Source organism: Myxocyprinus asiaticus, chromosome 8 (genome assembly GCF_019703515.2).
Source record: "Myxocyprinus asiaticus isolate MX2 ecotype Aquarium Trade chromosome 8, UBuf_Myxa_2, whole genome shotgun sequence".
Lineage (NCBI taxonomy): Eukaryota > Metazoa > Chordata > Actinopteri > Cypriniformes > Catostomidae > Myxocyprinus > Myxocyprinus asiaticus.
The window spans coordinates 53,889,235-53,916,343 of record NC_059351.1 but is presented as its reverse complement, the minus strand read 5'-3'; the positions used below and the strand labels follow the sequence as shown (position 1 = coordinate 53,916,343).

The window sequence follows — 27,109 nt, the reverse complement described above, 5'->3', positions numbered from 1 at the left end:
TGAAGAAAAAAAAAGTATTTGTAAAAGTGAAATTAAACAGTTGTTTATTTCTAGAGGGGAAAATGTAATTTACATGACTTTCAGTGTCTTAATATTAAGTTTGCTACACAAACACACATCTTGATAATTTAAGTTTAAACACTGCCTATAGTTAAACATTCTACATTATTAAAAACTAATTGCAGAATTAATTAATAATAAGAAGTTAAATATAAGAAGTGATGTAACATGTCGTATGTTGAGCACTGAACTTTGAACTTAGTGGCTGTTTGTTTTTCTGCAACTTATACTTTATGACGTCACTCTGTTTACACTGTTACTCGGGCTTTATAAACGACTTCTCATCTGGCCAATCACAGGCCGCTTATAAGATACTCAGTAGCCAATCCGCACGCAGGGGGCGGGACCTGCCGGAATACGGGTGGGAAAAATATCTCTTCATGTAATCTACACACTGTCAATAAAACACTGTCATCTCGACTCTGTGAAGTATCTCTGTGACAAATTTTACAAATGTAATACCTTAAACATTACATAACCCGCTGAGAATATACGCCGATGCGAGTGAAAACACTGGAGACCGTCGAACACTTGCGCGTTCAGGAAAAACGAGTTTGAATGGGGAAGATTATAACGTGTTTACGCCGCATGTGCGAACTCGGATCTCTGCACGCTGATTGGCTGCAGGATTACTCTCGGGTGCTGTGATTGGCTGCAGGATTACACTCGGGTGCTGTGATTGGCTGCAGGATTACACTCGGGTGCTGTGATTGGCTGAGAGCACGGATGGATAAACTGCTTTGCGGAAGCGGAACAGATCCGCTGGACGGAGGGTTTAAACTAATTTTCTCATGAGAGCTCAGAGATAAACATACTGTTTAAACGCGTGTTCTGTGTTATTACAGCATGGATGACCTGCAGCGGATCTATATATCACTGTTCGGATGTGTCGCGGTGTTTATCAGCGCTGTAAACGCGTTCAGTCCTCAAGTCGACAGTGAGTTCACGTTTCTGCTGCCTGCAGCGAGGACAGAGTGTTTCTACCAAACAGCGATTCACAACGGCAGCATCGAGATCGAGTATCAGGTACTGCGACATTATTATAAACACACACACACACTGACATAAACACACCACTACCACACACATAAACACTAACACACACACACACACTACTCTCACACTCACACTCACACACACACTGACACACATATAAACACTAACACTCACACACACACACACAGACAGAGACACACACACACCACTCTCACACTGACACACATATATACACTAACTCACACACATACTCACACACAGACAGAGACACTCACACACAGACAGAGACACTCACACACACACACACTGACATAAACACACCACTACCACACATATAAACACTAACACACACACACACACACACACACTACTCTCACACTCACACACACACTGACACACATATAAACACTAACACTCACTCACACACACACACACACACAGACAGAGACACACACACACCACTCTCACACTGACACACATATATACACTAACTCACACACATACTCACACACAGACAGAGACACTCACACACAGACAGAGACACTCACACACAGACAGAGACACTCACACACACACACCACTCTCACACATACACACAGACAGAGACACGCACACACACTCACACACCACTCTCACACTGACACACATACACACAGACAGAGACACGCACACACACATACTCACACACAGACAGAGACACACACACACACCACTCTCACACTCATACACACAGACAGAGACACACACATTCTCGCACATAGACAGAGACACACACATTCACATACACACAGACAGAGACACGTACACACACTCACACACCACTCTCACACTGACACACATACACACAGACAGACACGCACACACACTCACACACCACTCTCACACTGACACACATACACACAGACAGAGACACGCACACACACTCACACACATACTCACACACAGACAGAGAGACACACACACACCACTCTCACACTCACACACAGACAGAGACACACACACATACTCACACACAGACAGAGACACACACACACTCACACACAGAGACACACACACATACTCACACACAGACAGAGACATACTCACACACAGACAGAGACACACACACACACCACTCTCACACTGACACACACACACACATACACACAGACAGAGACACACACACACCACTCTCACACTGACACACATACACACAGACAGAGACACACACACATACTCACACACACACAGAGAGACACACACCACTCATACACACAGACAGAGACACACACACTCACACACATACACACAGACAGAGACACACACACCACTCTCACACTGACACACATATATACACTAACACACACACTCACACAGAGACACTCACACACATACTCACACACAGACAGACACACACACTCACACACAGACAGACAGACACACACACACACACACACACACACAGACAGAGAGACACACAGACAGAGACACACACACACACACACACACATATAAACAGCAGAATCAATGCATGCTGTACATGTATATATACTGTAAATGTATAAGGTCTTCAACATCACATCATCTTCAATAAAAGTCAAACAGAAGTTGGGAGGGTTGAAGGTAGAAGTGAACTGTTTTTTATTCAGTAGTAACATCAGGTAAAATGTGTATGAGGGAAAGAGTGTTTTTTGTGTATAATTAACACTTTTAATCTCTGAGTCTTCACTATTTCATTTTTACCCATACAAATACTCTCCTATAACCTACTGGTTTTATTTACCATAAACGTATGGTAATATTGAAGTAATTATGGCACTGTGTTGTATATTTGTGTTAAACAATCTATTAGTGAGGTGAAGAAATCAACGTCTTTATAACACACAGTTTTCTGAAAAACATTTATAGCATTTTCTAGTACTTTAAAAATGTCATGTAACCATCTAGTAAAAGGTATTAAAATAAAAATTACAATTTTAATTGATCAATTTCCTTGAATGCATGTGTGTACGCAAATAAATCATTATTTGCATTTTTTTTTTTTCAAGTTTTCTCAGTGTTACCCCATTTGACCTTTAAAAAAATATCTCTTTTCTAAAAATGTCAATGTTTTTTTTTACTTCACAAACAGTCTTGTATATCATGGAAGAGTTGTGTTCAAGTAATTATTTTGGTGTGACTTGCATTTTTTTTAATGTATTTTGTAAGAATTTAATCGATCTGGACCCTCCTGCCACAAATGACCATCTTTACCAATCTAGTTCGTGTCTGTAGCACAAACGCTGCAGGTCTTTGAGGTTTGATCAAATCACTAACCCTAATATGATCAGTAGTAACAGACTAATGTACGACTATCACGTGTTTGTTCAGGTGATCGCTGGAGCAGGAATGGATGTGGATTTCTCGATCATTTCTCCTCATGGGATCCATCTCGTCTCAGAGTTTCGTCGCTCTGACGGGGTTCACATGTGAGTGCTGAGATCTCCCTCAGTCACATGATTTATTCAGACGCTCTGATTCGTCACTTTTCTACAGCTTGTGTGTGATTGGCTGGCTGCCTGTAATTAACGTGATTGGTGTGTTGTGTTTAGGGTGGAGCCCACAGAGGCAGGAGACTATCAGATCTGCTTTGATAACACCTTCAGCAGGTTCTCTGAGAAGATGGTCTTCTTTGAGGTCATCCTGGACAACCAGTCCAATGACGTGGGGGCGGACGATGAGTGGGCGGGGCTTGGAGAGCCTGAGAGCCTATTGGAATACAAGCTGGAAGACATAAGAGTGAGTGCTGCCTAGTGATAGACCCATATCATGTTGTTAAATTCTACTTCATATACATATTTAGATATAAATAATCAGAATGAGATTAGAGATGCAAAAAACATTAATGATCCTAAAACAGGCTGCATATTTACACAAAATATCATTTTTTTATTTTTCTTCTTATTTTGGAGTGAAGTATGAGCCGGACATTTTTTTCATGAGATTTAGCTTTGTTTTTGCAAACTGAGTTTAAAGTTGACATGGTTTGTAGAGCGATAGAGCTTCAGTTGAATTTAGCCCAGATTTCTTGTTTTTAGTTTAGTTTTAGTTCTGTTTAAATTAAAAACAGAAAATTACAGAGCCCCCTTAAAGGACAGGGAGGAATTTTTTTCTGAAATAGTTTTGTTCCCTCGCAATAAGGTTTGCGTTCCCTCCCTCGCAATAAGGTTTGCATTCCGTCGCAATAGTTTGCATTCTTTCTCTCGCAATATGGTTTGCGTTCCCTCGCAATAGTTTGCGTTCCTTCCCTCACAATAAGGTTTGTGTACGCTTGCAATAAGGTTTGCGTTCCTTCCCTCGCAATAGTTTGCGTTCCTTCCCTCGCAATAGTTTGCGTTCTTTCCCTCGCAATAAGGTTTGCGTTTCGTCGCAATAGTTTGCGTTCTTTCCCTCGCAATAAGGTTTGCATTCCGTCGCAATAGTTTGCGTTCTTTCCCTCGCAATATGGTTTGCATTCCGTCGCAATAGTTTGCGTTCTTTCCCTCGCAATATGGTTTGCATTCCGTCGCAATAGTTTGCGTTCTTTCCCTCGCAATAAGGTTTGCATTCCGTCGCAATAGTTTGCGTTCTTTCCCTCGCAATATGGTTTGCATTCCGTCGCAATAGTTTGCGTTCTTTCCCTCGCAATAAGGTTTGCATTCCGTCGCAATAGTTTGCGTTCTTTCCCTCGCAATATGGTTTGCATTCCGTCGCAATAGTTTGCGTTCTTTCCCTCGCAATAAGGTTTGCATTCCGTCGCAATAGTTTGCGTTCTTTCCCTCGCAATAAGGTTTGCATTCCGTCGCAATAGTTTGCATTCTTTCCCTCGCAATATGGTTTGCATTCCGTCGCAATAGTTTGCGTTCTTTCCCTCGCAATAAGGTTTGCATTCCGTCGCAATAGTTTGCATTCTTTCCCTCACAATATTGTTTGCATTCCGTCGCAATAGTTTGCATTCTTTCCCTCACAATATTGTTTGCATTCCGTCGCAATAGTTTGCGTTCTTTCCCTCGCAATATGGTTTGCATTCCGTCGCAATAGTTTGCATTCTTTCCCTCGCAATATGGTTTGCGTTCCCTCGCAATAGTTTGCATTCCTTCCCTCACAATAAGGTTTGTGTACACTTGCAATAATGTTTGCGTTCCCCCGCAATAAGGTTTATCCACACCTTACAAAAATTAACCATGGTTTTACTACAGTAACTGTAGTTCAACTATTTTATTTTATTACCATATATTGTTTCTCCCTTTTACGTAGGAGACGATGGACTCTGTGCACCAGCGTTTGGAGCGCAGTAGTCAGATGCAGACGGTTTTGAGAGCATTCGAGGCACGTGACAGAAACTTGCTGGAGGACAACCTGTGGCGGGTCTCCTTCTGGTCCTGTGTCAACCTGCTGGTCATGTTGAGTGTTGCGCTCACGCAGGTCTACACCGTTCGACGCCTGTTTGACGACAAATGGAGAGTCTGCTCTTAAAAACATGCAAACGTCACACTGACCAATCAGGTACAACACAGAGGCAAAACAGAAGCAAGTCGAGGACATTCAGAGACCACAGTGCCTTTAATACTTTGGTTCTAGAACCGTCAAACAATAGCAGTGATGCTCATGTCACTTGCTCTGATTGGCTGGATTCTGTTACAAGCACTCTCTCTCATTGGACGATCTTCTGTGGTATGTATTTCAGTGGGAGTTCACTCACACACACCCTTATAACACCTAATAAGGCTCAAGAGAACTGTTGCTGTTAGAATAAATAATAGGCATAATGGAGTAGTTCCCCCAAAAATGAAAACTCTTATTTTATTCCAAAACCATATGCTGTTTTTTCTGTGGAATACAAAAGTAGACATTTCTTTAAATATGGAAAGCTTTGGAATAACATAAGGGTGAATAACGACAGATGATTAATGTTTGGGTGATCTAATCCTTTAAACGGTTTGTTGGGCGTTTTTCCTGAAGAATAATAATGTGACTAGATTTTATTCATTTTTTTTGTGTCTTTTAATTTTAGTCGTGCCATTTAATACATACCAGAACCGCATTAACACACTGATAATGTAAGGTGATGCTGTTTTTATTTTATTGTTTTTTAAGGTTTGAATGAGATGAATATGATGTTGAAATTTACAACTCTGTACACCTGTTTGATTTAAAAAAAAAAAAAAAAGACTTTTACACAATAAAATAAAAGTAATCATTTATTTTTACTTTTTGTAGCCGTTGTATTCAATGGTCATGAAACCAAACTTGACTGTTCTTGGTCTTACAGACATTTTTTAACGTTTCTTCTATAAACCTCTGCGTTTCAGCTTTTCAAGATATTTAGAAACCTTTTAGGGGAAGAAAAAATGGTGTAGCTCACTTAAATGTTTTTGTCATCAGTCATAAAGCTTGGATTTAAAATCCAAATTCAGATGCCGCATGAACGTATAGATGAGATGTTTTTAATGACTGTAGCGAATGATTAAGACGTGTAAATTAAATCTCTTTGAACTGATGGAGCGTGGATTACCATTCAGTGACGTTATATCTTTATCTTGTACATAAATAAAATCTTTTAAAATACAGTAATATATATATATATATATATATATATATATAGTTTAGACGTAAGTAAATTCAAACATGTAAAGCTATATTTTTAGTAATGAATACTGACCTTGTTTGAACTCCAGTTCAATTGAAGTCACAGCTGTTACAGAAAATAAAAATATAGACAAAAACATTGGTTGTGGATTGTGTGAACGTTTGAGACAAAAGAGCATATCTAAACAAATTCCCCTTTATATTGATCGCGTTACATATTCTGAATGTGTTTGTTCGCACTCCTTGTGAAACGTCAGTATGAAAAATAGAAATACAAAAACATTTAGATAAGCACTATAGAGAAAATATATGAATGAGTGATATTAACGATCTGTTAGATTTATACTAAAGAATAAATAATTTGCCAATGGGGTAAGCACAACAAAAAATACGAGATATATTCACAATTTTTCTTGAGTAAATTCATCTTGTTTTCAAGAGGTTTAGACATTTTTTACTTGCAAACAAGACAATATCAGTTACTATTTTTGATGTTGTTTTTGCAATATACACAACCAACAAATATATTCCTTCACCAAAACATCTCTCTGTACTAAAGAAGCGTATATTAAATCGGCTTAATCATTACAGGAGCAAAGCACAATTGTCATTGCTGTTTCCAGTCCAGTGGAGACGGTTCTGATTATTGTGGGTCTGTTTGGAGCTGCTGGAGGCCGTTTCTAAATGTTTCTAAATAATACATGAATTATGTTCATATGTACATCTGTTTGCATTATGTGTTACTCATGCATTCTAAATCAATAAAATATACATGTAACCCAAGAAATGTACTTAAAGTAATTATCTTGTAACTGTAATCTGATTACAACAATTTAAAAGTGTTTCACTACTTTTGGACTAAAAAGTTATGTAATAGTAACTAATTACTTTTTAATCAGATTACTCTGATATTTAATATTTGAAATGAATTGTTTAAAGTTTGCTTGGTTAAATGTCCCATTCGGATTTGATTCATAATTAAATTACACATTAGAAATAGAGTTTTATTTTTAAACAGATTTTTAATTGTTCTTTTATTTATACTTTTTAACACAGACAAAAAAATGTAAACAATACACATTCATTAATAACCTTTCACCATTCACTAATAATGGCATAACAAAAATAATAACTGTGCCATTAAATTTACGAAGAATTGTTTTGCGATCTAGACTATTGCGAATGTATTTTCATCCGGGCTCGGTAAAAATACTGAGTTTCCAATTAATCGTGATCTTTATCTGAATAATCCCGATATAGATTATTAAACTCCCCAAATCAATCTTTCACTTTTACTTAAAATTTTACCGCAGTTTTGTTTGTGTTGATCATTATATCTGTTAAATAAATAGCAATTGAACTGCGTAGTTTGGGCCCTGTAGTTAATATTTTTAATTAATATTTTTGTAATGTACCAAATTATAAGGTTCCTTGTATAATTTACAGCATTAGCTGAATTTCAGTTTTAAACAAATTGCATATTTTAACTGAAATATACCCATATATCAGAATCAAATCGTATCAGAATTGAATTGAGAGCTTGTGAATCGGAATTGAATCAAACTGGGAAATCTGTATCAACACCGAGCTCTTTTGAGCAATTTATGCATACAATAATGGCGCTGTTGGGTGCTTTTTAATATAAAAGACCTGATTATTAAAGAAGGAATAATGAAATAGAAAAAAAAAGTAGAAAAGTACAAATATCGGTCAAAAATATCGGTTAAACCGATTATCGGTCGATCTGTAGTTAAAAAGATATATGGGATGGAACGGTTTTAAACGCCAAATTAAATTGCAAACATTTTACTAACTCCCATTAAATCAATTTAATGGTGTTAAATGTTAAAATTTCATTTGAAAAGTTAATCCGTTCACTCATTTTGGCATCTCGTACCTGGGGTTGGTCTGTGTCCAGGTGTCGTCCACAGGGGGCGGTACAGGCACAGATATGGTGCTGGTGCTGATATCACAGATTCAGGTGAGACTCAAGGCTTCGATATACTTCTGTAGAAGTTCTTCTTCGTTCTAAACAGCCGAGCAACGGTATACTGTTTGTGAACATTCAGACACCCGCCACACCGATGTGGGAGGTGACTTAAAAAAAAATCACATGACTTAGTCTTGGAAAATGTCTCTAAACGATCGTACAGATGTAGGTACATTTGCACCAGCTCGCTAATAACTCTGCACATCGATGTGTTCATGTTGACAGATTTTGACTCACTGAACAACATAAACAGAATTAGCCATCAGCCTCAAGGTAGGTGGAGCTACAGGTCACACCCACTGATGACGTGGACCAATGACAGTAAGAAGGTGTTTAGCAGTCGATAAGAATTTTTCCACAGCGAGCTGTTACGAACCACCGAAACGAATGCAAAAACACCTTCTTCTTGGCCAGATTTTGTTCTAAATGACGTCACACCCGTTCGTTCTTCAATTTTGTAGGAAGTATGTCGAGGCCTTCAGCAGACACAGGTACCTGTCTTTCTCAAGATAGACGTCACAGGCCAACTCAATCTGACGAAGATCTTTATACACATTCCTAAACACACACAAACAGCAACTGAAAGGAAATTCACTAAAATATTGTAAGATGTATGCATTTACAAACACACACACACACACCTCTGCTCGGTGTTAAAGATGGCAAAGATGTGTTTGGTGGACATGAAGCCTTTCTCGACATCTCTGATCTTCATGTTATCCAGAGGCAGCACAAAACATCTCTTTCTCCTGGAAATCACACACAGAGTTTTATTTCAATAATCAAGTCACATAATGAGGCATATACTCTCCTTAAATTACACGTACATACTGTAAACCACATAAAACACACACACCTCCTCATCTTTGTACGTGGACAGAGACTCCGCCATCAGAATGAACCGGTAGTCCTTTGACCCGCCCTTCATTATGCCAATGTTGATCATCAGCCAATCCCTTCTGATCACCTAGACGGAGGGGTGGGGATATGATAATGAGATGGCGAAACAAACCAATCAGCACTCACCGTTCAATTTTAAATATAAGCCCGTGTATTCGACGGAAGACACTTTAACATAAATCACACACAGTTAAACTTAAAATGTCAAATTTCAAGCTGCTGTGTGTTTTTAAAATGTATATTTCTAACAAGTATATTTTGCTGCTCTAAAAACCCATTTGAGATTCCCGAGGGATGCCATGGCGAATTAGCCTTCTGAGTTTGTGTTGTACCTGATTGGGCATTGCTCTCTTCTTACTGACCGCTGCACTTCTCTGCTGTGCACTAACACACACACACACACACACACATGCGTACAATACAATTACACACATAAGTGTGACTGGAATCAGGGTCTAAGTTAAAAGTGAGGTCAGAGGTCACTCACTTGGCAAAGCCGATGAAGTCTTCGTGGTTTGTGTTGATGTAAAAGAGCTCAATGTCTATCAACAACATCACCTACGATACAAACAAACACACAATCACAGCATTAATAGTGTATTTACACTTGGTCTCTTCGTGCGCTTTTACTGAGATGTTTGTGCGATCGGATTGCTATCCGTTTCTAATGCATCTTGGAGGGAATTTACAGATGTGTTTCAGATGAACACAAACTAATGGGCACGCAAGAACAAAACGCAAAATGTGTTTATGCTGCAGTGTGGACCAGACTTTATGATGACAGAAGTGTGGCAACACAAGACTATATACTGTACACACACACCTGGTCTTTAGTCTTGCTTTCTCTCCGACATACGTGGTGACGAAGTACTGTGAAAAAACTAGATAACTGAAACTAGCACTTTATTAGGTACACCTGTCATTATCTGATCAGCCAATCGTGTGGCAACCGTGCAGTGCATAAAATCATGCTTTGCTGTTCATTAGCTGGAGAATAAGCGGTCTGTGAGTGATGATGCCAGATCCTCTCGGCAGAAAATCCCTGAATGATAGACAGAAAGAGAGAGAAAGTTACACTGATGATTAATTTTCTGGCATGTTGGATATCTTTTCAGAGTACATCACATAAATCCCACATATCGGTGGCATCGGAAACTCCCTCCATATACGCAGGCCAACACATGAAGGGATGACCACCCTGACCTTCCTGCCCAGATAGCACCAGCTGACAAACCTCCTGTAACGCCTGAACAACATTCAGAGAAAGAATATTTTAATTGTCATTTCTATGAATGCTTTTTGTTATTGTATTGAGATTATATTGTACATGCTTTATGACAAGTTTTCTTTATTTTGTAAAACACAAATTCTGTACAGTTCAATTTGGCAGTCTGTTGTTATTTAGAAATGCCACTTCTTCAGATATGTCACATAACTCCTAAAAGGTACGTTACTCAGCAGTTTGAATGTCACTGTACATCTTACATCAGACCATTAGATGATAGATTTGAACAAGCACAAGCAATTGCCAAGCTGAAATAGATTGTTGCAATCGTTGTGGTTGCGCTGGTTCATTTCCTTCTGACTCTTCGGGCTCAAACATGTACGGATCAATTACAGCGCTGGCCATCTCGAGCATCAAAACACGTCACACACGGCCTGAGAGAGGGCAATGAAGAAGCCAATCACAGCAGTGGGTGTTTACATCCGATTCTGAAAGAGGTAACGCCCCTTGAAACGGAGTGTTTTTGACAGAGAGTGAAAATGAGGATGGAAAAATATTATTTTTTTACAAATATTTCAACTTTACTGGTGCAAAAAACTTTGCTAACTTCATAATCTAACCATGAAAAACATAATATAAAGATTTGAAAATGCATTTCATGACCCCTTGTTTTCAGAGTTCAGAGAAATCCAACAAAATGTGATGTGGTTTATGCTTAAAACAAGACAAAATATATATTTGCCAATGGGTAAGAAAAATAAACATGTTTACCCATTAAATAAAAAAAAAAAACACTCTGAGTGTGTCACTCTGCTTCTCAAGTAAATGATCTTGTTTTAAGAATGTTTTTATATTTTTACTGGTAAACAAGACAAAAATACTCTGTAATAAAATTATTTTCCGCATTGGATAAGCTGAAAGTACGCCGGTAATGATGTTTACATGCAAAGTGAAATCGGGAAAATGGGCAAAAAACGTTCACGTGTCGATCGGTTTATGCTTAAACGGTTTATGACCTTATCCAGATAAAGGGTCGCAGTCTCTGACGCTTTATGCCTGTCTGTCATTAGCATTGTAGTCAAGAAAAATCACAAAATTCAGAATGACTCCATGAGTTGGAATTTGAATTGGCCACGCCCCACAGGAAGTGGAATTTACTGAATTGCATTTCAAAGAAATTCAACACAGTCACACTAAACACTTTCATTAGTCCAAGACACATTTTGTGAGAAATAATTAAGTTATTTTTTTATCAAGTATGCCTATTTATTCCTCAATAGGTAAAATAAAACTGTTAGTTATACAGTTTCTCTCTCTAAAATAAAATGAACATAGCCATCAAAAGATTTTGTTTTAGCTGTACAGGCATCAGAAATGGTCCACCAACTTCATAAAAATATATTAAAATATTAGTTTAATATATTGAGCATATTAGAGCATTGCTGGAAGTGTTACTCCACCATGGTCCATTAAATGAAAATGTATTAAATATAGTGAAATAAATGAAATACACCTTTCTATAGGCAGCCGTTTAAACACTGTTACATTTTATTATATTATTATAAAAGGTTATGCATCACAAAGTTTAAGGAAATAAGTTTGCATTGCTTTTTAAGCTAAATTAATCTACATTTTAAGTATATTAAATGAACTTAAAATATCAACCTGCCATGACTTTGACCTATTAGCTGTACATATCACATATTCATTTTACATATTTAAATTAAGTTAACTTTAAGAAGATTTCTTAAAGGAATATTCCGGGTTCAACACAAGTTAATCTCAATCGACAGTATTTATGTCATAATATTGATTACCACAGAAATTAATTTCGACTCGTCCCTCCTTTTCTTTAAATGTGTGTTCCAGTGAGACACTTACAATGGAAGTCAATGGGGTCAATCTGTAAACATTAAAATACTCACTGTTTCAAAAGTATAGACACAAGACATAAACAATATGTGTGTTAACATGATTTTACTGTGATTAAATCACTTACTAACCACATCTGTGGAAAGATATAGACAATTTTATTATACAACTTTGTTGTCATGATGATGTCAACAAATCCTAAAACAATTGTACAAGGATTAAACAATTTTACAGCTCGAATAATACACCAGTTTTAACAGAAGAATTAATGCAAGTGCTTTTACAAAGTTATAAACTTCTGAACTGAACCCGGAATATTCTGGCAGTAACTAATGGTCAACATCATTTCAAGACTCACATGTCCTTGGCAAGCCTAGAACTGAAGGATTTATTTATATTAATTATTGATGTTATAAAGGAAAATACACACGTGTGCTAGCAAGTGAAAAGTTCTGCACCGATTACAGTATAATTTTTGTATTTCACTACACACACACACACACACAAACATGTGTGTGTGTGTGTGTGTGTGTGTGTGTGTGATTACACAACTATATATATATACACCATATCAATAAAATATCTTACCTGTTGAGTAAGAAAAAAGCCATCTCTGGGTCACTTTTAAATCCTTTCAGATCTCGGAGTTGTTGCCACCTCTGAAAAGCCAAGCTGATGTTGATTTGGGTTTTATTACGGATTCTGTTGCTTTCCCTTTTTGCTTGTAGACTCTGATCTGTTTGGAGTTTCTTTGTTTTTACAACTGGTGATTCCCCGGAGGTGTGCCATTTTGAACGATCCATGGTCAATTTTTCTCGTTCGTTGTGACAACAAACTTTCAGCTTCAGCTACTCCCACACCATACATGTGCTACTGTAGCCGGAGCTTATTTTCTCTGTGTCCGGATATGACGTCAACATGCATGCACGAATGACGTATGTATGCAATTTCCCAAGAAATCCATCCTGACAGCTCTAGAATATTTATAATATCATTATTATAGGTTTATCAAAGTGGATTTGGGTAAAGACATGGTTTGGAAAATGGATTTTGGTTGCACTCTCTCAATAATAACATTTTGTTATTTTTTAACAACAAAAAAAATAACGAGCTTTGATCTAACACTACAAACTCCAAATAAACCCTGAGGATCACTTCATCACTCCCTTCAGCAGTTTATTATTGATAAACTCAGTTGATTCAGTCAGGTTTATAAAATACAGTGTTTTTCATTCAAGCAAATGTGAGAAATCACATATCAGTTGTTAGAGAGAGAGAGAGAGAGAGAGAGAGAAAACTAGAAGAGAAACTTTTCCCATCCGGTCAGACGATCACCATAAACTTATACAGACCTGCCCTTTTTTGCCAACTGCGCTTTCCTATTGGCCGATACTGGTGTCCGTCAAATGAAGTGATCTCAGCATTGGCTGTAAGCAGAGATGGTGGGTCATGGTGATGAAATGGGTGGAACATCACCTTGATGTTGATTTGATACGTGTTTACATCTGGAAGACGTATTTTCAATACGTATGTCTCGGATGTCAATAAGAAATTCAGCACGTCTTTGACACGTTTATGATTTAGAATGTTTTTAAGATGTTTAATTAGATTTTGATGCTTTCCAGATGAAATGATCTTATACAGAAATGTCGGAGATATATGTGTGTTATTTGGGAAATAATTCCACGCTATGGTTCACACAGAATTATTATTATTTTTCTCCCAATTTGGAATTCCCAATTCCCACTACTTAGTAGGTCCTCGTGGTGGCGCGGTTACTCACCTCAATCCAGCTGGCGGAGGACAAGTCTCAGATGCCTCCACTTCTGAGACCGTCAATCCGTGCATCTTATCACGTGGCTCGTTGTGCATGACACCGCGGAGACTCACAGCATGTGGAGGCTCATGCTACTCTCCATGATCCACACACAACTTACCACATGCCCCATTGAGAGCGAGAACCACTAATTACGACCACGAGGAGGTTACCACATGTGACTCTACCCTCCCTAGCAACCGGGTCAATTTGGTTGCTTAGGAGACCTGGCTGGAGTCACTCTCCTGGGGTGGTAGTCAGCGTCAGTACTCGCTGTGCTACCCAGGCCCCCACAAAATTATTATTTTAACGTTTTACACTATATATTATTTAAATACTTAAGAGTAGACGATTAATATGACTTTGTTCAGCAATATATATTGTAGTGAGTACTGTGTTATCAAAACATTGACTGGAACGAAAGAACTTGAAATGGAAACATAATCATCACATTCTCAGCCGAGTCCCATGGCAGTTGTGCTGTTTACTCCTGTTTCTTTCAAGTCCTTGTTCAGCACATGATGAATCCAATTTGTGTTTTGTTTTTTCAAATCCGATGGTGGGGACTCTGATTCATCCCGACTCAAGTCTTCTGAATCCGTTCAGCAAAAAAGATTTGTTCAGATTCAGTCACTGACCATTTCAGCAAACACCGGGGTGGCCGTTTCTAAACTAACCCATTTCAGCAAACACCAGGGTGGCCGTTTCTAAACTAACCCATTTCAGCAAACACCAGGGTGGCCGTTTCTAAACTAACCCATTTCAGCAAACACCAGGGTGGCCGTTTCTAAACTAACCCATTTCAGCAAACACCGGGGTGGCCGTTCCTAAACTAACCCATTTCAGCAAACACCGGGGTGGGCGTTTCTAAACTAACCCATTTCAGCAAACACCAGGGTGGCCGTTTCTAAACTAACCCATTTCAGCAAACACCAGGGTGGGCGTTTCTAAACTAACCCATTTCAGCAAACACCAGGGTGGCCGTTTCTAAACTAACCCATTTCAGCAAACACCAGGGTGGGCGTTTCTAAACTAACCCATTTCAGCAAACACCAGGGTGGCCGTTTCTAAACTAACCCATTTCAGCAAACACCGGGGTGGCCGTTCCTAAACTAACCCATTTCAGCAAACACCGGGGTGGGCGTTTCTAAACTAACCCATTTCAGCAAACACCGGGGTGGCCGTTCCTAAACTAACCCATTTCAGCAAACACCAGGGTGGCCGTTTCTAAACTAACCCATTTCAGCAAACACCGGGGTGGCCGTTCCTAAACTAACCCATTTCAGCAAACACCGGGGTGGGCGTTTCTAAACTAACCCGTTTCAGCAAACACCGGGATGGGCGTTTCTAAACTAACCCGTTTCAGCAAACACCGGGGTGGCCGTTTCTAAACTAACCCATTTCAGCAAACACCGGGGTGGGCGTTTCTAAACTAACCCATTTCAGCAAACACCGGGATGGGCGTTTCTAAACTAACCCGTTTCAGCAAACACCGGGGTGGGCGTTTCTAAACTAACCCGTTTCAGCAAACACCGGGATGGGCGTTTCTAAACTAACCCGTTTCAGCAAACATCGGGGTGGCCGTTTCTAAACTAACCCATTTCAGCAAACACCGGGGTGGCCGTTTCTAAACTAACCCATTTCAGCAAACACCGGGGTGGGCGTTCCTAAACTAACCCATTTCAGCAAACACCGGGGTGGGCGTTCCTAAACTAACCCATTTCAGCAAACACCGGGGTGGGCGTTCCTAAACTAACCCGTTTCAGCGCACACCGGGGTGGCCTTTCTAAACTAACCCATTTCAGCAAACACCGGGGTGGGCGTTCCTAAACTAACCCATTTCAGCAAACACCGGGGTGGGCGTTCCTAAACTAACCCATTTCAGCAAACACCGGGGTGGGCGTTCCTAAACTAACCCATTTCAGCAAACACCGGGATGGGCGTTTCTAAACTAACCCGTTTCAGCAAACATCGGGGTGGGCGTTTCTAAACTAACCCATTTCAGCAAACACCGGGGTGGCCGTTTCTAAACTAACCCATTTCAGCAAACACCGGGGTGGCCGTTTCTAAACTAACCCATTTCAGCAAACACCGGGGTGGGCGTTCCTAAACTAACCCGTTTCAGCAAACACCGGGGTGGGCGTTCCTAAACTAACCCATTTCAGCAAATTACGCTTTTGTGCCAGTAGGTGGCGACAAATGAGCCTCTTTTGCGTTTCGAGTGAGTCGCTGAACCAAAAGCAGAGTCGTAAATGTACTAAGACACTTGAAAAACAGAGTTTAAAGCTGATGTGTATGATTTGTTTATGTTAAAATATATTATCCCAGTATAAAACACAGAAACAACTTCCAAGTTGTTGTCCATTTGTAGGGTGTGCAATTGTGTTTGGTGATGCAGCTTTAAGCACTACAACCATTTTCGCCACAAATGACAACAGAGCAGATCTTATTTTTCCTATACTCTTAAAATGCTTCTCTTAACTTTAAACAATACATAAAAATAGGACAATTAATACCTAAATATTTAGTTACACTGTGCACCAAAGCACTACATTTCCATCAGTAATTAATTGCCGTCTCATTTTGTTCATATTCAAATGACCGATTGGTTCAGTGAGGGACGTATTCATTATACTATCATTTTTAGAATTTAAATAATGGTAACCGTGGCTGAAATGCATGTAAAGTGGAGTTATAAATAAGCAGATCTTAACCATACTGTTATACATGTCATTTTAAATGGTTTTCTCTGTTGCCGCCATCTATCATGAGCATGGCTTTCGTATTTAACGATAAATACAGGCAAATTTACGTGCATATTAACTGTGTGCATATTAATTAACCTCTAGCGACAGTTTAGTTTTAAGATAAAAGATGATTTCATATTAGTCATTTAGGACAGAGCTTCAGACTTAAATTTGAGAGCGATGGCACCGGTGCCACCAAGTACTACAATCGGTGGCACCAGCACCAAATTGGTAGCACAATATTGAATATTTGCCCACTGAAATACTCATCCGACAGTAAGGCATTGATTTTGAGTTAGGATGCAGATGTGAATTATCAGTCTATCAGGATTCTTCAGGTGAAGTCACCTGAACACTCTTTTGGATGTTTTATCTGTAAAAAAATATTCAACATACTCCATTCTCTGTTGTACATTTATGTCTACCACAGGTTTATATCACTGGTTACTTTACTTCTCTATCCTAATACATGAATATGATCTTCTACTCTAAACGCAAGTACATAATAAAACAGTTTAAACAAGTTCAGTGCGGTTTCGAAACCTTTCTCTCTTTTTATCTTTTTGAGATTACAAACAAACAGCTGCATGTTGAAGCCAGATGCTTATTACACATACAGAGGTTCTTTCCATTTGAAGGTTACATGTAGGGCTGGGCGATATGGCCGAAAATATTATCGCAATATTTATTTCATACCATTAATAGGGAAGGACATGCATTCCACATGTATGTCAGACCTCAAGAATGAATGTAAACATTACTTGTTAAACTCCACAGGATATGCAACCTTTCAATGAACTGCCAATAAACACTAAAAGTAGAAACAGTTTCTTTCCTGTGACAGCGCTATGGATGATAGCTAATCGTGTGTATATCTTTGCTAAACTACTCGCGTTTTTGTACTCGTGTTTTTGTACTCGTGTTTTTAGCAACACATACCTGATCCGATCGTCTAGTTGTAGAACATGTGTTAAATATCAAAAACTACTCAGAAGTTTATAATCGACATAAAGGATTTATTTTTTCCGATAAATATCGATATTGTTTTATCGCCTAGCCCTATTTACATGATTACAACATCAGCATCGTTCTCAAAATGTATACATTGACACCATCTGGGCATTCAAAGGTACTACATCACAAGCATTTCAAACACGGTACATTTAGTTTACACTCAGTAGGAAACACTGGATCACTTTACAAACAGCAAAACAAATTTGAGTCATATATGCTCAAATATATGCTGCTTGTCACAGATTGAGGCATGAAAAGATGCTAGTGGATTCCAGAACAGTTTGGTCTTTAACATGTATCTTCTTATGAGTACTAAAACTTGCTAAATGAGCGAATTCCTTCCTGCAGATTGGGCAGCGGTATGGTTTCTCTCCTGTATGCACTCTCTGATGGGATTTCAGCACATCTGATCGAGAAAACGTTTTGTCACACAGAGAGCATTTGTAAGGTCTTTCTCCAGTATGTGTTTTCTGGTGCTTGGATAAGTGGGAAGATTGACTGAAGCTCTTCCCACAAATGCTACATTTATAAGGCTTTACTCCCGTGTGAACTCTCACATGAACTCTGAAATTACGTCGATCAGAAAATCTCTTTCCACAGTAAGAGCAGAGGAAAGGTTTCTCTCCAGAGTGCGTTCTCTCATGGAGTATCAGACGAGAATTGTTCCTAAATTGTTTATCGCAGTGTGAGCATTGATAGGTTTTTAAGTGCATTTTCTGATGCAACTTTAGAGAATCTAGTTGTACAAAGGTTTTCCCACATTCGCTGCACTGATACAGTCGCTTATTGGCGTGAAAACGGACACAGTGTTCCTTCACATGGTGTCTGTGTCTGAATCGATTCTCACAGTGAGGACACTTGAACGGTTTCTCTCCTGTGTGTATTCTCCCATGAAGAACAAGATTTTTGTTTCTTCTGAAACACTTGTCACACTCAATGCATTGAAAAGGTTTTTCATTGCTGTGTGTCTTCCTGTGAGCCTTCATATTAGAGGAACCAGAGAACACCTTCCCGCACAACTCACAGGGGAACTGCTGATGCTTCCTGTCTTCTGAGGAAGTAAAGGTTCTCTCATGTCTTGCTTTTGATGTAGAAGTTGTTTCTTCATCAGAAGATGAACCACTGTTCTCATCTAAATGGAACAAATTAACATCACTGGTTAAGTTGATACAACAGCAGAATACAGTTATCAGTCCTGTTTGGATTATCTAGTTTGATTTAAAAAAAAAACAACAATTCTTAAACCCAAATTTTATTGAGTTTGGTTGATCTGTGATGTATGGACATAACTGCATTCAACAACAAGGCTGCCAAATTAAATTTAAATATTCATCAATTTTAAGACATACAAAATCTTTAAGGAGTTTAATTTGAAAAAGCATCTGTTTCGCTCCGGCTAGCGTCCTGTTTGAACAGCCCCTATTGCAGAACTGGGCTCAGATTCGTGCCATTTCCACGGACAGGTAGAGTCTGAGCTGCGAATGCCTCTTCAAATACCACTATTATCTGATATATAACTGCCATAAATTAGACTTGCCACAGTATCATAATGTTCACACTGGTGCGGTGTTCACGTTCAAACCGACTAATTGCTGCTGGTTGGATGCTAAGTGGTACTATGGGGTACTTTTCGTTAAGCAATAGCACACACAATAACGCAAGGCAGCTTGATTTCAAACTTTGAACTTTTTGTTATTTATGTTCTCTACAGTCAGTAATTTACCAAAAACAAAAGAAACATTTAATTCTAATCACACCTAGCATGGATGCTGTAAAGAAGCCGTTCGACCAAACAAACACTACTGTCAAAGACCCTGTCACACGACTTAGAGACGGTACCGTTTTAGCACATATCTAAGTAAATACTTGTAAATAGTACAAATTAGGCATGTAAACAACATACATGTCAGAATAAATATACACTGAAGTCAGAAGTATACATACACTTAGGTTGAAGTCATTAAAACTCCACAGATTTCATATTAGCAAACTATAGATTTGGCAAGTCGTTTAGGACATCTACTTTGTGCATGACATGAGTAATTTTTCCAACAACTGTTTACAGACAGATTGTTTCACTTTTAATTGAATATATCACAGTTCCAGTGGGTCAGAAGTTTACATACACTAAGTTAACTGTGCCTTTAAGCAGCTTGGAAAATTCCAGAAAATGATGTCAAGCCTTTAGGCAATTAGCTTCTGATAGGAGGTGTACTGAATTGGAAGTGTAACTGTGGATGTATTTTAAGGCCTACCTTCAAACTCAGTGCCTCTTTGCTTGAAATCAGCCAATACCTCAGGAAAAAAAAAAAAAAAAAAAAAAAAAAAAAAAACTGTGGACCTCCACAAGTCTGATTCATCCTTGGGAGCCATTTCCAAACACCTGAAGGTACCACATTCATCTGTATAAACAATAGTACGCAAGTATAAACATCATGGGACCACACAGCCATCACACCGCTCAGGCAGGATATGCATTCTGTCTCCTAGAGATGAACGTAGTTTGGTGCGAAAAGTGTAAATCAATCCCAGAACAACAGCAAAGGACCTTGTGAAGATGCTGGAGGAAACAGGTAGACAAGTATCTATATCCACAGTAAAACGAGTCCTATATCGACATAACCTGAAAGGCTGCTCAGCAAGGAAGAAGCCACTGCTCCAAAACCTCCATAAAAAAGCCAGACTACAGTTTGCAAGTGCACATGGGGACAAAGATCTTATTTTTTGGAGAAATGTCCTCTGGTCTGATTAAAAAAATATTGAACTGTTTGGCCATAATGACCATCATAACGATTGGAGGAAAAAGGGTGAGGCTTGCAAGCCAAAGAACACCATCCCAACCATGAAGCATGGGGGTGGCAGCATCATGTTGTGGGGGTGCTTTGCTGCAGGAGGGACTGGTGCACTTCACAAAATAGATGGCATCATGAGGAAGGAAAATTATGTGGATATATTGACGCAACATCTCAAGACATCAGCAAGGAAGTTAAAGCTTGGTTGCAAATGGGTCTTCCAAATGGACAATGACCCCAAGCATACCTAAAAATTTGTGGCAAAAAGGCTTAAAGACAACAAAGTCAAGGTTTTGGAGTGGCCATCACAAAGCCCTGAACTCAATCTGACAGAAGATTTGTGGGCAGAACTGAAAAAGTGTGTGCGAGCAAGGAGGCCTACAAACCTGACTCAGTTACACCAGTTCTGTCTGGAGGAATGGGCCAAAATTCCAGCAACTTATTGTGAGAAGCTTGTGGAAGGATACCCAAAACATTTGACCCAAGTTAAACAATTTAAAGGCAATGCTGCCAAATAATAACAAAGTGTATGTAAACTTCTGACCCACTGGGAATGTGATGAAAGAAATAAAAGCTGAAATAAATCATTCTCTCTACTATTATTCTGATATTTCACATTCTTAAAATAAAGTAGTGATCCTAACTGACCTACAACAGGGAATGTTTTCTACGATTAAATGTCAGGAATTGTGAAAAACTGAGTTTAAATGTATTTGGCTAAAGTGTATGCAAACTTCTGACATCAACTGTAATATATACATCAATAAATATGATGTATTGAATTTGTAATACATGGACAATATTGTTAAATCTAAAATGTCACCAAAACGATGAAAAACGAATGATAAAATAAAATGTGTAAAATTGATATGTCCGTAATTTAACAAGGTAGAAGGTTCCCTGTATAATAAATAACAGCATTAGCTGAAAAATATTTTCTTTCATACTGTATGTAAGCAAAATGGACATTATATAACTGAAATATATCCAAATGAATTTAAATTAAATGTGAAATTGAAATCATGATATCATAAGGAATCGCGATATATAGAATCGTGACGTATCGCAGTATTGTATCGCGAGATGGCTGGCGATACCCAGCCCTAAGCAACAACAGAATTAATTTTTACACAGTTATTTTTGTTTGTTTTAATCTTTTGAAGGAAATGTCTTAATGTTTTGTCACGTCATTTTCAAAAAGTTTAGTCAGTTTAACAAAATAAAATGGCATGTAATTTTAGTTAACAAAAAATATATCTTTTACATTTATTCATTTGGCAGACACTTTTATCCAAAGCGACGGAAAAAAAGCGAATCACCTTAAGGAGACAGTGGTATGAAAAGTGCCGCATTACAAAGATTCACTAGCATCAGAATAGTGGTATTTAAAACAGATTAAAGTGCAACAGGAATTTTATATTTTGTTTTGTGACTGGTTAAGTGCTCATGGAAAAGATGTCTTTTTAGTCTGTTTTTTAAAGACAGAAAGTGAGTCAACTTCACAGATGGAGTTGGGAAGGTCATTCCACCAACAATTTTAGTTGATAATGTTCAAAATGACAAAAACGTCCAACAAACTGTACCAGACCAATCTAATTAGTCAGTCAAATACTCAAAAATTTAGTAAAAATGTATACAAATTTTATTAACGTAAACGTGTATCAAAGATACACATAAAATAGAACTGATCTTACTGTGAAAACCTAAAGCGTCAGAGATCAGCTGAAGATACCACAACAACTAGTGATTGAGGTGCTGCTAATTAATTTGCAAGATCATATTTAGAGTTAGGACTTTTTCAAAACAGCATTAAAGAGAGAAACATACCTGAAGGAATGAAATCATCATCATCCTCCTCCTCCTCATCTTCATCGTGACCATCATGTTGAATAACATCCTCCTCCTCTTCATCATCATCATCATCTTCATCGTGATCATCATGTTGTTCCTCTGCTGTGGTTTCTCCTCTCATCTCCATCAGGTTCCTGCAGTCCAGCAGCTTCACTGAACACATCTTCAATGGTATCTGCAGCATCTGCTGTTCTCCAGCGTTACAGACAGAAGCCAGAGACTCTGTGGAGGTTTGATCACCCTGATTACTGTCACACACACTCTCCTGAGTGTCAGTATAACAGAGTAAAGTGAGGCTGAGCTCTGAGTCCTGTGTGTCTCTGGATCTCTGATCTCTGACGCTCATCTTCAGCAGCTCAACACAAAAACTCAATAAGACTCCTGAAACAGGATATTTAAAGCTCTTGTCAAAACAAAGAGAAAACGTTTGGTTTGCTGTCATGAAAGAGAGGAAATCATCAAGAATAGAAACAGATAAGTGACATAAATGTATGAAAGACGCAGCAGCTGAACATCTAAACAAACTGTGAGTTCTTCTTTCTTTGTTTAGTGAGTTTACCGGCGGACTAAAGAGCTTCATACCGACTCCTGCTGGACTGGAGACACAACACAATCAACACTAGATTCAGCAGGAGGATCTCAGAAACATCTTGTAAAGATCATTGTTGAATCTTGTGAAAATTAACATTACCCTACCTTTATTTGACCTGCTCTTTCTCTAAGATTGAAGATGCTGGACATTTAATCTTCATACATTGCTCATTGGCAAATGGTCCAGAACGCTGCTGCTAGACTTTTCACTGGCATTCGCAAATATTACCATATTACCTGTTTAAATTTTTCTGCACTGGCTGCCTATCAGCTACAGAAATGATTTTAAAAATTAACTTTGTTTTTGAGTCCTTAAATAGAATGGCACCTTCTTATCTTTCTGACCTACTGTGCATAAATAAACCTGTTAGATGTCTAAGATCGTCTGATCAGAGATGGCTGACGATTCCCAGGTCTAGACTGAAGACGAGGGGTGACCGTGCCTTTGTCAAAGTTGCCCTGAAGCTATGGAACCGTCTACCTATGTCCTTCTTCCAAAACTAAAGACTTGTCTTTTTGACCTTGCTTAAAATTAGTTTTTGAGTGTATTGTGCATTGTGTGAGTCTGAATTTCTGATCGTTATAGCCTTTAGTTTTTATGTATGTACAGCACAATGGTCAACTTCTTTTTTATTTTATTTTTATTGTGCTTTATAAATAAACTGATTGACTGAATGATTGATTGACATTTTATTGAGAACAATAATAATAAAACAGTTGAGGTTGGACATTTGAGAATAATAAAACTGAACATTTACAGGGTACTTGAGAATCCAGAAGTAGAACTACTCTCTACTCTCTGGAAATATACTTTTTTAAAGCTGCTTAACATTGTTTACTGGCATACTGTAGCTGTACACTTCCATATTTTATGTACAATTTTATATTTTTGTATAATGTATACTATTACCTCAAGACATATAGTTTGACCTGCAAAATTCCCTCACCCCCAAGGTCTAGAGGCAAATGACCATAAACATTCCTTAGGACTTTCTGCAGATACAAGGTAACCCAACTTGCATAACCATTGCCAAAAAAAAAAGAAAAGAAAAAAAAAGAAAGGAGAAAGCTTCACATACATTCTTTTACTCCTTAAATGTACACAAAACTACACCATATCCACTCCAAATCCATTAAAAAAATGTTACCCAGGTTGCCCAGGGTTTTTTGGAGATCTCCTCCAGAATCGGCACTCAAGAGGTGGCACTCAAGGATCGCTTCAGTGGAAGTCTCAACAAGCCTCAAGTCTCAGATGCCTGGAAGCAATGCTAGTTGGAGCCTAACGGAGTTCATCGTTATTGCCGCTCGTTTAAGACAGTGGTTCTCGAACCTGTCCTGGAGGCCCCTCAACACTACACATTTTGGATGTCTCCTCAATCAAACACACCTGATTCAACTCATCAGCTCGTTATTGGAGACTCCAAGACTTAAACTGGGTGTGTCAGAAAAGGGCGACATGCAAAATGTGCAGTGTTGGGGGGCCTCCAGGACCAGTTTGATAACCACTGGTTTAAGAGTCCTCGCTGCTGGCAATGATGCCTTGAGTGATCACTCCCCTCCTCTGGAGGAGATTTCCCAGCCATCCTCTGAGATGTGGAATCTTCCTCTCCTTTCCAAAACCCCCAGGAAGTGGAGGAGGAGGAGGTCTGCAGTTCCTCTTGGGGTTGCTTTTGTGATGGCACCTGCCCTTGCTTCTGCAGTCCCCCTGGAAGCGCCCACACTTGTAACTGAAGCCCCCTGGAGGCACCCAAACTTACCATTGCAGCCCCTCTGGAGGTGCCTGCCCTTGTCACTGCTGCTTCCTTGGAGGAAATTGAGTCCACAGTAGTTCTGAGATGCAGTGGAGGAGGAAGTGAAGGAAGGCTCCTGCTGCAGCACAGCCGAGGCCCCTGTCAGTGCTTTTCCAATGGAGGCGTCCACCTATCCCTGTCTCGAGATTCTGGTTTCTACACTAGTGGTCCTGGAGATGAGGGCATCCAGCTATGGAGACCCTTTTGTTCCCACTATTCCCTGTCCCAGCCACAGTGGTTATTCCAGCCCTTTTCCCTGTGGCTGCTGCTGACCCAGCCCCTTCTCCTGCTGCGGCCACCAACCCATCCTTCTCTCCTGTGGCCACTGCCAACCCCTCCATCCTCACTGACATGATGATCAACCTTTCTCCCCAGTGGCCCCTGCCGACTCATGCTCCCCTGCGGCTGCTCTAGTCCTTTCCCTAGCAGCCACCACTGACCAATCCCTCTTTCCAGTGGTTGGTCCAATCCTTTCTTTAATGGCCATTTTGCCAGGCTCCCCTCCCGTCTGCCCTGTCAAGGTTGGCTCTTCCAGTTCTGATGCCTCCCCTTGTGGAGATGTGGAGGCATCTCCAGAACAACATGGTTCTGCAGAGCATGAGTGGGGAATGCAAGGGGAGGCATCAGAACTGGAGACCACTGACCTGCAGAACCATGTTCTGGAGCAACCCGACCCTCTTCCCACTCAAGTGCCACTGGACCTCATCCTTGCTCCGGAGATGCCTCCATTTGGGTTCCCCACTCACACTCTCGAGCCTTTTGACCTGCAAGACCCTGCTCTGGAGCTGCCCAATCTTGTCCCCACTCTAGAGCTCTGGAGTTACCTGACTTGCAGAACCCTGCCCTTGCCATGGAACAATCAGACCTCGCTCTCGCCCCGGACCTGACGAACCCCGCACCTGCCTTGGAGCCGCCACCTTGATTTTTCTCTTCCACCCTCCCTTGGTATGTTCTTTGTCTTCCTTCTCTGGCAACGCCCTTCTGATCTATCCTGTTCCCCTTGTCTGTTACTTTAGCACCTCCTTGGGCCACATTTGGTCCTCCTGCTCCACCAGTGCCTCCTTAGTCTGCCCCCTGGACTGTTCTGCCATCTGCTCCCCCTGGGACTGTCTTGTATGGATGCCAAGAGTCATCCATTTGAGGGGAGAGCACTGTCAGGATCCTGTACTGGCTTTTTGTGTTTTATAGTTATGTGTTTTGCAGTTCAGTTTTAGTTTGTTGCAGCACATGGTTTGTTGTCTGTCATGTGCTCTCCTTGCCCCTCTGTGCTTATTTGCTTCCTAACCTTGTTAGTTCTCACTGGTTAATGTTCCCCATTTCCTCTGTATATATAGTGCGTTTCAGACATCTCAGAACTCTGAATTTTCCCACTTTGTATTTTGAAATAATGACTGGAACGCCACCCAAAGTTGGACATCAGTCTTGTGAAGTCGTGGTAGATCAATCAACCTTGACTTTAGAGAATAGAATCATTTGACATCATTTCCAAGATGGCAGTGACCAATGAGCATAAACCGAAGCTGGGTGTTGTAAAACATAAAAACAAACTTTTAATTATTTTCACACCATGAAATTTATCAATATGCAATATACAATAAGTATACAAGAGGATGTTTAGAATAATTGTTTGTCAATCAATGGCTATGTTTTAAACTATTTTGTTCATAAAATAGTTACTAGATAGCCAGCTAGCATCTGGAAGGCTGTGCATTCTTTTTTCTTATGAAGTTTTATTCTTTGCCACAGTCCCCTTTGGCTTGCTCACTGGGGGTTTAAAGACAAATAATTAAAGCATGACTTTCTATACAGATGTTCACTGGAAATTTTTAGACATTTGAGTACGAATTTATGTAAAGCTGTTTTGAAGCAAAGTGAATAT

The 27,109-nt window shown here is 39.4% G+C and overlaps 2 protein-coding genes across 2 annotated transcripts; one reads left to right on the top strand and one right to left on the bottom strand.

Moving 5' to 3' along the window:
• Positions 1–419: 419 nt before the first annotated feature.
• LOC127444664 (transmembrane emp24 domain-containing protein 1-like) lies at positions 420–7,437 on the top strand. Its single transcript, XM_051704176.1, has 4 exons — positions 420–1,086; positions 3,406–3,503; positions 3,627–3,813; positions 5,311–7,437. Exons 1-4 carry the CDS (start codon positions 907–909, stop codon positions 5,527–5,529), a joined length of 684 nt encoding a protein of 227 aa, XP_051560136.1. The 5' UTR covers positions 420–906; the 3' UTR covers positions 5,530–7,437.
• Positions 7,438–8,539: 1,102 nt separating this feature from the next.
• On the bottom strand, positions 8,540–23,495 carry LOC127444658 (zinc finger protein 70-like). Its single transcript, XM_051704169.1, has 6 exons — positions 22,826–23,495; positions 13,218–19,338; positions 10,020–10,574; positions 9,865–9,916; positions 9,274–9,599; positions 8,540–9,190 (listed from the first exon to the last, which is right to left on the bottom strand). The coding sequence occupies exons 1-2, from the start codon at positions 23,427–23,429 to the stop codon at positions 18,443–18,445; spliced, it is 1,500 nt and encodes a 499-aa protein (XP_051560129.1). The 5' UTR covers positions 23,430–23,495; the 3' UTR covers positions 8,540–9,190; positions 9,274–9,599; positions 9,865–9,916; positions 10,020–10,574; positions 13,218–18,442.
• Between the last annotated feature and the right edge of the window lie 3,614 nt (positions 23,496–27,109).

Bases quoted from the DNA above. Each gene is read 5' to 3' on its own strand.
- LOC127444664 (XM_051704176.1), top strand. From the start codon at position 907: ATGGATGACCTGCAGCGGATCTATATATCACTGTTCGGATGTGTCGCG. The intron at 1,087-3,405 runs GTACTGCGACAT...GTGTTTGTTCAG, and splicing joins GCATCGAGATCGAGTATCAG to GTGATCGCTGGAGCAGGAAT. The intron at 3,504-3,626 runs GTGAGTGCTGAG...TGTTGTGTTTAG, and splicing joins CGCTCTGACGGGGTTCACAT to GGTGGAGCCCACAGAGGCAG.
- LOC127444658 (XM_051704169.1), bottom strand. From the start codon at position 23,429: ATGAAGCTCTTTAGTCCGCCGGTAAACTCACTAAACAAAGAAAGAAGA. The intron at 19,339-22,825 runs GTATGTTTCTCT...TGTTCCATTTAG, and splicing joins TGATGATTTCATTCCTTCAG to ATGAGAACAGTGGTTCATCT.